Source organism: Alnus glutinosa, chromosome 11, assembly GCF_958979055.1.
Source record: "Alnus glutinosa chromosome 11, dhAlnGlut1.1, whole genome shotgun sequence".
NCBI classification, from domain to species: domain Eukaryota; kingdom Viridiplantae; phylum Streptophyta; class Magnoliopsida; order Fagales; family Betulaceae; genus Alnus; species Alnus glutinosa.
The window spans coordinates 1298853-1307866 of NC_084896.1; the positions used below are offsets into that span (position 1 = coordinate 1298853).

The 9014-nt window shown below is 34.7% G+C and overlaps 2 protein-coding genes across 3 annotated transcripts; one reads left to right on the plus strand and one right to left on the minus strand.

The window, feature by feature from the left end:
- Nucleotides 1–508: 508 nt before the first annotated feature.
- On the minus strand, nt 509–3652 carry LOC133881918 (mediator of RNA polymerase II transcription subunit 32). Of its 2 annotated transcripts, none has more exons than XM_062320989.1 (3): nt 3439–3652; nt 1439–1891; nt 509–886 (listed from the first exon to the last, which is right to left on the minus strand). In XM_062320989.1, the coding sequence occupies exon 2, from the start codon at nt 1874–1876 to the stop codon at nt 1439–1441; it is 438 nt and encodes a 145-aa protein (XP_062176973.1). In that variant the 5' UTR covers nt 1877–1891; nt 3439–3652; the 3' UTR covers nt 509–886. The 2 variants fall into 2 exon arrangements, with proteins under 2 accessions (XP_062176973.1, XP_062176974.1); XM_062320990.1 differs by having other exon boundaries at nt 1439–1894.
- A 3904-nt stretch (nt 3653–7556) lies between these two features.
- Nucleotides 7557–8387, plus strand: LOC133881984 (uncharacterized). Its single transcript, XM_062321064.1, has one exon. The coding sequence runs from the start codon at nt 7557–7559 to the stop codon at nt 8385–8387; it is 831 nt and encodes a 276-aa protein (XP_062177048.1).
- Nucleotides 8388–9014: the final 627 nt, after the last annotated feature.

A 9014-nucleotide genomic window follows, 5' to 3' on the forward strand; every position in this document is an offset into this window, starting at 1 on the left:
TACACATGGAGATCTGACAAGTTTTCCAGCTGCCACGTTAAAATCTTTAAAAACTGTTTTTTTTTTTTTTTCTAAGCAAATCAAGAGTAAGGGAATGGGAAGATTACAAGAAATTATTTTAAAAATAAAATAAGATCGGCATCCCAAGAATAAGCTTCAATACAACCAGAATAGTACTGTAATCCTAAAATAAAATGGAATGGGCTAAATGAATGGCCCGACCCTAAATTCTAATATAATATAGTTGGCTAAAAAACAATACTTTCAACAAAAAAAACATTGTATTATTCTTCATGTGTTTTCTTTCAAAATATTACTATGATTATAGTATTTATCTCTAATTCAAAAAAAAAAAAAAAAATTATTATATCATGACAAAATGAATAAAATCATCCATATTCATTGGTTAAGTAAAACTATAAATAAAACTCACTTATGTTTCACTTTCTTTGATTATTAAAATAAATCATCTAAGTCACAGTTATATATATTTTAAGTAACCCGCATGAAAAGTCATTTAAAGCACGCTACGTAAACTGATATAAAATGAGTGTAAAAAGTAGCATTAATCTTGTACAAGTGACGTCTAAATGTAGTGGTAGAAGCCTATAAATATGCTCTAAAAGTATTTTCTCAATTTTCCACCATATGAAGAAAGTGTACTAGAGTTCAAGATATCAACGTGGCATCATTTACTTACTAGCATGACCTCGGTGTGATGTTACACATCAAACCACATCAGATGGGAAAGCAGGGTTAAAATTACAAGAGAAAAGAATTCCCAACTATATGTGAACTAGTCCTTTCCACAAGACTGCTAGTCTTGCCCATCCTTTGCAGCTCTCTGAAAGAGGGTCTTCATGATGATAGCCGAAAGAAGAGATACCTGCCACATAGAAACCATTTACTCAATTGAGGAACAATACTATTTGCACGTATTATGTGCGCATTCTATATACACCTAGCTTGTCTCTACCTATGCATACAAACACAGATGTTCAACTATAACTACTTTCATGCCAAACATTAATAAAAGTCTGCTTTTGGATTTAGTGTGGCATTGATTTTGGCTGCTAATGGAAGATCCGAGCTGCAGGCTTACTTGGCATGTTCAGTGCAGAATCTCTCTAATCATGTATACTATGATTGTAATGTGGCACAACGGACTGTTAAGAAAATGCCAAAGGGGCCACAACACTATTACAGTGGAACCATGCAGAGTAAAGGATCCCTAAGCTTAAGTAAATTCACTACGTTATTTCAAGAGGCACACCAAATATTTCCTAAAGGTAAAGATCAGCACAGGATAAGAAAATCACATTCATTGTATTGGCAATAAGATAACCACCTCCAATGATGTAACAAGAACTACATTCATTTCCAAGCAAATTGGAAAACAAGAAAAGCATGACTTGTTTTCTCAGGATATCATATATACCTATTGAGCTGCATCTTCAGAGAACCTAGCATCAAAAGGAGCAGAATGGTGGGAATGGGCTGAACCAGCAGCAGTTCCAGAACCATGCTGTAGTTCAATCACAAGCCATCTGACAGCCTTACTCATCTGTTCCAACCGGACTGCACTAATGGGTGGAAGACCAGTAGTGACAGCCTGACCTGACTTCCCAGCTAGTGACCCAGTTGCTTCATCCACGAGGCACTCTGATCCTATCCTTTGCTTCACAGACTCCACAAACTCCTCTGCATGGTCACAAGCCACTCTGAACAACTCCCATCTCTGCTTAAAGTTTTCTAGAGCAGCATCTGTAGCAGCTATTTTCTGGGCGCTGGAAATCTCCTTGGCTTCGAGCACATTAGCTGCAGCAGCAACAAAGTCCTGATATGCACTGTTCAGAGAATCTACCATGTTGTCCATTTCGAGGCTTCCTAGCTGCTACAAAACAATTAATTGCAGGAAGTCTGTTATCTCAAGAAATTAACATGGAATAAGATATGAGAATTGCAATACCACATAAATTTGCAAGTTGGTCATGTCAAATAACCGTTTCCAAAAGCGCCAAGCATTAGCTGGGCAGTGAGGAAATTGTTTACAAAGATGGAATATGAGAATGGAAATGGAAGCCTACAAAGGTTCCTTTTGAAACAAATAAATTTTTTGATAAGTAATTGAAATATATCAAAAGCAAAAGGACGCAATCTAAGTACACAAATAAGTGTACAAGAGAAACATCTTACCAGAAAAAGACAAAAGATCAGGAAAATTGGAAATATGAAAACGATTACAGGCAGTTGTCGTTGGCAAAGAGTTTTGAAGAAAAAAGCCTTTAACTCCACCACCGTTCTCTCCCAACCTTCAAATATTCGATCATTTCTATCTCTCCAAATACATCACATTAAGCTTAGTGGAATCATTTTCCATACTGCTACACTCAAAAAACTTCCTAACGCCCCTCTCTAACTAGCAAAGAGATCCACCGCCTGACGAGGCATAACCCACAAAGACCAAAGACAGAATTCCATAAGGCCCTAACAACCTCACAATGAAGTAAAAGGTGGTCTACAGTTTCCCTACTCTTCTTACATATGCATGGCTAATCTACCATTATGAGATTCCACTTTGCCACTCTTAAATGAACTTTACCCCACCAAATACTCCTCCAAGGAAAGGGGACACTGTCGTGGGAGATAAGACCATTGCATTATGATCCAACCTAAACAACCCTCTCTTGGAAGGGGTCCAACAAATATTGTCTTCCACTCCCTGTCTCAGCTTGATGGAATACAACAAAATGAAGAATGAGGAAAAAAAAAATCCATCTCCAAGTCATGTGCCACTCTGATAAAAGTAACATTCCACTTATGAGAGTCACTAGAGAACGGTAAGTGATCTACACAGAAGCATCCTTAAGGCGAGCAATACCAAATAACTCCGGATAGGCAACCTTAAGGGCCTGATCCCCACGAACCATCCCCACCGCAAATCTAATGTATCTAAAAAAACTCTCCCCCCCACCCCACCAAGCCCCTTCTAAAACAAATAAATTATGGACGGATACCAAAGTTAAAGCATAAAATCTGCTGCCACCTAAGCAATTCGCTTGAATCACAAAATCTAGGATGATTCACAAACCCAAATATCTACATCCTACCAAAAACTGAAATTGGAGTCCAAAGTGAAAATTGCATCATTCCACTCTCTTCCATCTATGTACTACTCACATATAAGCAAACACTTTACCTAACGACATCTAATTCTACACGAACCTAAAAATACAAAGGATTTACAACACACCAACAAATAAGAACAAATTTGAGTGCAAAGGAATAGGTAAACACAGTGCTTCGTGTAAATTAAAGTTTTTGGCCTTTCGAGCCCCTTTAACTACGCATTATCAACTTCAATTCTCTTATATTATTCCTCACCCATCAGGTAAAAACATAAACCAAGCATTTAGATTGAGAAAATTTATAAATTACCTTAACTTTTTCGATGGGTGTCGAGTCTAGAGGGGCTAGCTCCTAGCTTCGGTGATCGCTCCGGGATTCTTTCGCCGGAGGGGGAGTTGGGGTGGCCGGAAATTGCTTCTGCTGGTGGTGGGCAACCAAAGGGTATGGTGTGGTTCTCTGTTTATCCGAAGGCGTTGAAGAAGACGCTTTGAGCTGTTAAGTCGACCAGGCCGCGCTGCATTAATTTTGCCGAGTTTGGCCTAAAATAAATAAATACTTCGAGATTATATATTTTAGGAAAAAAATATAATTTAGCCTCTCAAATTATCAGTAATTTTTCAGATAGCCTCCAAACTACCAAGGCTTTGACTCTGGCCCTTCAAACTACCAAAACCTTTGAAAAATGCCACTTTTTTACGAAATATGTCTATAATACCCTTGTCACATGTCATTTTTCAATTAAAAAATAAAATAAAAACTAAAAACTAAAAGAAACTAAAATTTTCTTTTTTTTTTTCTAAAAAAAAAAAAAATTATTGTGATCGACCGGATAACGTATAGCTTCTTTCCAGCATCATCGTTAGGCACGATGCACGCCTGCAACTCGACAAACTCATTCCCGCCTCTTCGAACGCGAACATGGCTAATTTTCTATTCTTCGATGTCTATAATATTGACATTTCGAAGGTTATGAACGATTCCAATCTGAATTTTGTTTTGTTACAAACGATGAGCAAGTCTATCATCGTTGTGGAAGATCTCAATCGATTTCTGACCAAGAAATCATCGGCCATGAGCTTGTTCGTCGATGTTCATATCCATTTTCCTTTTTGTGATTTTTTTGGCATTCAAAACGTTGGCCGATAGCTATTCGGGGTTCAAGGATCACAAGTTTTTCTCTCAAATGGATAATATTTTCCAGAGCGAGGCGAGCTTGAGCCCGGCCGAGATCAGCAAGCTGATGATTGTGAACCGAAACTCGCCGAGCTAGGCTATAAAATCGGTCATCATGGTGTTGCAAATGAACGGTGATCAGAGAGGTATCGAGAATATCGGGTCACGGTTGGGAAATAATGCCACCCCAAACACCCATTTGTTTAAAAAAAGAAATAAGAAAAAAAAATTAGTTTATTTATTAATTTTTTAAATATTTTAAAAGTTTGTTAATTCTTTTTTACTTTTTTTTTTATAATTTTATAATTTTATTTTTTTTAATTGAGAATGACACATGGTAAGGATATTACGGGGATATTTCATCCAAATATGCATTGTTCAAAGGTTTTAGTAGTTTTGAGGGCCAGAGTCCAAGCCTTGGTAATTTGATGGACTATTCGGATAATGACTTGTAATTTGATGGGCTAAATTGTATTTTTTTTCTTCTATATTTTATTATATATAGCATTACTCTTTTAATAAAGATATAAGCTCAAAAGTCATAAGCAAGAAATAATATTAACTGTGAAAAATATTTTATTATATATTTTCTTTTGAATGAATTAACAACTTTTATAACAACTCAATAGAATTGGAGAGAGAGAAAGAACCAGCTTTTTAGAACCACTTAAGTTTTTTAATTAAAAAAAGTCACGTCAGATTCTACATCAGTTTGTAAGCTTCTCTTTGTAAAAGTTTATGAGATGTGATACATTGTCACCTCAAGACATAACTCCTAATCACATTTGCCCGCGTTACAACTTTTACTTTGACTTTTTTCTTTTCTTTTTTATTTTATATACAAAAAAAAAAAAAAAAAAAAAAAAAAAAAAACACTCTAAAGCTAGTTTAGAGGACCACCTTACTACATAGACAAAATGGTTAAAAGTTATTTATTAGGATAGCAAAAAATCATATATCAAAGTTTAAATACATGTAGCATTTCTCTAATAGAATTGCAATACAACTTCTAACAGACAGACCCCAATTTATTATATATATAATCAAATAAGTAAAGGAAAATAATGATATAATATAGATTATTGAGAGGACATTTAGCTTTAAGTGCTGTAAAAAAAAAAAAAAAAAAAAAAAAAAAAAACTATAATATATGTGTTGTAATCTTTTTAAGATCCATTTAATTTCAATTTATTTTTTGATAAGAAATAGAGATCGAGGGTGAAATTAAATAATGACTGTAAAAAAAACAACTACAGTACATATATATATATGTTATAGTTTGTTCACATTCCTTAAGCCAAATTTGAGATCCAATGAGAGGAATTATGATTCTTTAAGAGATAAAGGTGAGAGACAATCCCGATAAGCATAATTTTCAAAATACAAAACATTATCGTGAATCCATTTTCTCCTCATCATACTTTTCAAAATTACTATTTATATGTGGGGTTCACGTTGAGATACACATAAATTCTATATATCCAGTTGTAATTTTGAAAAATAAATAAATGAGCGAAGGACCAGACGAGAAAATGAATCATTTATCTTTCCATTATCATGTATCGGTTTGTATTATATATCGAAAGATACATAAATACTTAATACTATTTATAAAATAATAATGTTATATGCAAGACTGTTAACATCTTTTATCCCTCAAATGTGTATTTAAAATTACTATTGAATCAAAATTCAATAATGATTCATCATAAATCTAATAGTAATTTTAAAAATCATGTCACATTTTGGAGGATAAAATGAGTATAAGAGTCCTGCATACATCATTATTCTTTGTGTGTAAGACTCTTCTCCTCCTTTTATGTGCATTAATCTAGGGGTATTTATGTCAATCGATGCAGCTACGAAGTAAGAACTATCACCCAATCTCTTTTTATTAGGGAATAGGACCTATTTATGTCCTTATTTATAAAATAGAAATACTCTTGACCTTATTTCATAATTTGTAATAATCACATAATTTTTAAAAATATATTTTTTCACATCATCTTTATCACATTGCAAAAATATATAAATTAGACTATCTAAAGACAAGTGTATATATATAACAAACACTATCTAAAATAAACTTACCAATCAAAACCCTATAAAATTAAAAATTTCCACAAAACTGCAAATATTAAAAACAAAAAATAAGAAGAAGAAGAAGAAAAATGGAAAATCGTTATTCAATTAGAAGCTCTCTTAATTTCATTAATGCATGGTGTAAATGGAAATGTTTCAAACAGTACGTACATGCAATAACTTCTGATGAACAAAATCTCATATAAATTCATTGAATTGTAAAAAAAGATTAAAGCTTTAATTAATTAATTTATGTTTCCACATTACTCAAAACTAATTCAGTTGTTTGTGTCTATCATTAATTAAGACCCATATTGCCAATCATCCTATATCTTTGGACATTAATTAGAAGTCCAAAGGGGAAGTGATAAAAATTATCTCTCTTAATTTCTTTTTCTGACGTATCTACAATAATCCACTTTTTGCCACATCACTAGTTAGTGACGTCTCAATGCTCCCGTATAAATTAAGTATTAAATCAAATGGTTGATGAGTAAAATCTCCAAAATACCAGTAAGATGTTTATAAAATTACAAAAATACATTAATTTAATATTTGTTTTTTAAAAAAAGAAAAAAGCTTAGCCTCACAAAAATACCAAACCCACGGCGGTTCACAACAAACCCACCGTCGGTCAAACATGATTCACAACGGGTCACACACGACCCATCATGGGGTCATTGTGTATTCTTTTTTCTTTTTTACAGAAAAATTGGAATACTTTGGAGATTTCACTTGAATTTAGACGGGATTGTTGACATTGCAAACTTTTAGAAGATTGTAGTCCTAAATTAACAATTTTTAAGTTTAAGGGTATGATTGTAAATGTAATTAAAGATAAGATTAGTAAATAAAGTTTTTTCTTTTTAAAATAATAATAATAATAATAATAAAATCAGTATTTCACTCTGGGCAAAAGTCCTCAAATTTGATATATATCCATTTGAACGAGTAAGATTGTCCCTTCAGGATTTTACAGTAGATACGTACGCATGTGATAGTTCCTCGAAACGGTGTCACTGCTTCAGCGCGACTATGCTACTGCAGTTCAAAAAGAGTTCTAATCCATTAAATATAGGAAGGAGATTTCATATTCTTTCTTTCATTCTACATATTTTTCCTTCATTTCTTTCCTTCTTTCTCCATTGCCTCAACCCTGAACTCCGGCCATCATGAACAACGAAGACCAAGAACTCAGCCGGAAGAGAAAGAGCAGCAGCCAAGATTTCCAAATCACAACAAGAAGGTCGTATCCAGAGCTCGAGGATGACGAAACCGATGTGCAGCTTACTCTCTCTCTTTCCTTTCGACCCACCAAGCCTAGAAGAGCTCTGTCGGAAGACCAACTCCAGCCGCAGCCGCAGCCGCAGCCACAGCCACAGCCACAGCCGCAGCCGCAGCCGCAGCCGCCAGTCATTGCTCAGACATCGTTATCACTGCCAGTGTACCGACAGGAGGGCGGCCCGTCTCGACGTGTTCGGCGTAGCCCGGCGCAGGTGCTGCGGGAGGGAAAAACCGATATAGTGCCTGCTCCATTCCCATGGGCGACCACTCATCGAGCCACAGTCCATAGCTTGAATTACTTGCTGTCAATGGAAATCGTTACCGTCACCGGCAACGTCCAGTGCAAGCGGTGCGAGCGCCACTACGAGATGGAGTATGATCTGAAAGAGAAGTTCTTTGAAGTGGGTTCTTATATCGCGAACAACAAGAGCGCCATGCACGACCGGGCTCCGGCTGTGTGGATGAATCCGGCTCTTCCTAAGTGCAAGTTCTGTGGGCAAGAGAATAGCGCGAAGCCGATTATTTCAGAGAAGAAGAAGGCGATCAACTGGCTGTTTTTGCTTCTGGGGCAAATGCTTGGTTGCTGTACGCTTGAGCAGTTGAAGTATTTCTGTAAGCACACCAAGAATCATCGGACGGGTGCCAAGGATAGAGTTCTCTATCTCACATTCCTTGGACTCTGTAAACAACTTGATCCTGATGGCCCTTTTGATCGATAGTGATGGCGGCTTTAATTGGACACTGCAATTAATTTTCTTTCTTTTCTTTTCTTTTCTTTTTTTTTTTTTTTTTTTTTTTTTTTGATAAGTGATTAGTTGCCTTTCTTTCCTTGCTTTCAATGATATCCATTAATCTTCTTCATATTGAAAGATTCAAATTGCAGTTGCAGTGTCTGTTTTGAAGATTTTTTTCATAATAATTCGAATGTTCAAATTTGTCTACAAAGATAAGGACTCTCTAGATCTTTGAATCTGCAATTTTAAAAACAACAATTTTAGAATCTTTAAAATTAATTGCTTGGTAAAAATGTGATCTCTGGGTACGTGGCTGCGGAGGAGGAGGAGCAGCCAGAAATTTATCAGGTTTTTTTTTTTTATTCTCTATAAAAGACTCACATATATAACTAAATACTCATGTTTTAATTTTTCAATTTTCTTACAAAAGATATATTCAAAACTTAATAGAAGAACATATAGATACAAAAAAAAAAAAATTCCCCATTTTATTATATATAATCAAATAACTAATGGAAAATAAAGATATAAAATTGATTTTTGAGAGAACAAATTAGCTTAAGTGCTATAAAAAAAAAACTATAATATATGTATTGTAGTTTTTTTAAGAAT

Coding starts and splice junctions, on each gene's coding strand:
- LOC133881918 (XM_062320989.1), bottom strand. CDS start 1,876: ATGGACAACATGGTAGATTCTCTGAACAGTGCATATCAGGACTTTGTT.
- LOC133881984 (XM_062321064.1), top strand. CDS start 7,557: ATGAACAACGAAGACCAAGAACTCAGCCGGAAGAGAAAGAGCAGCAGC.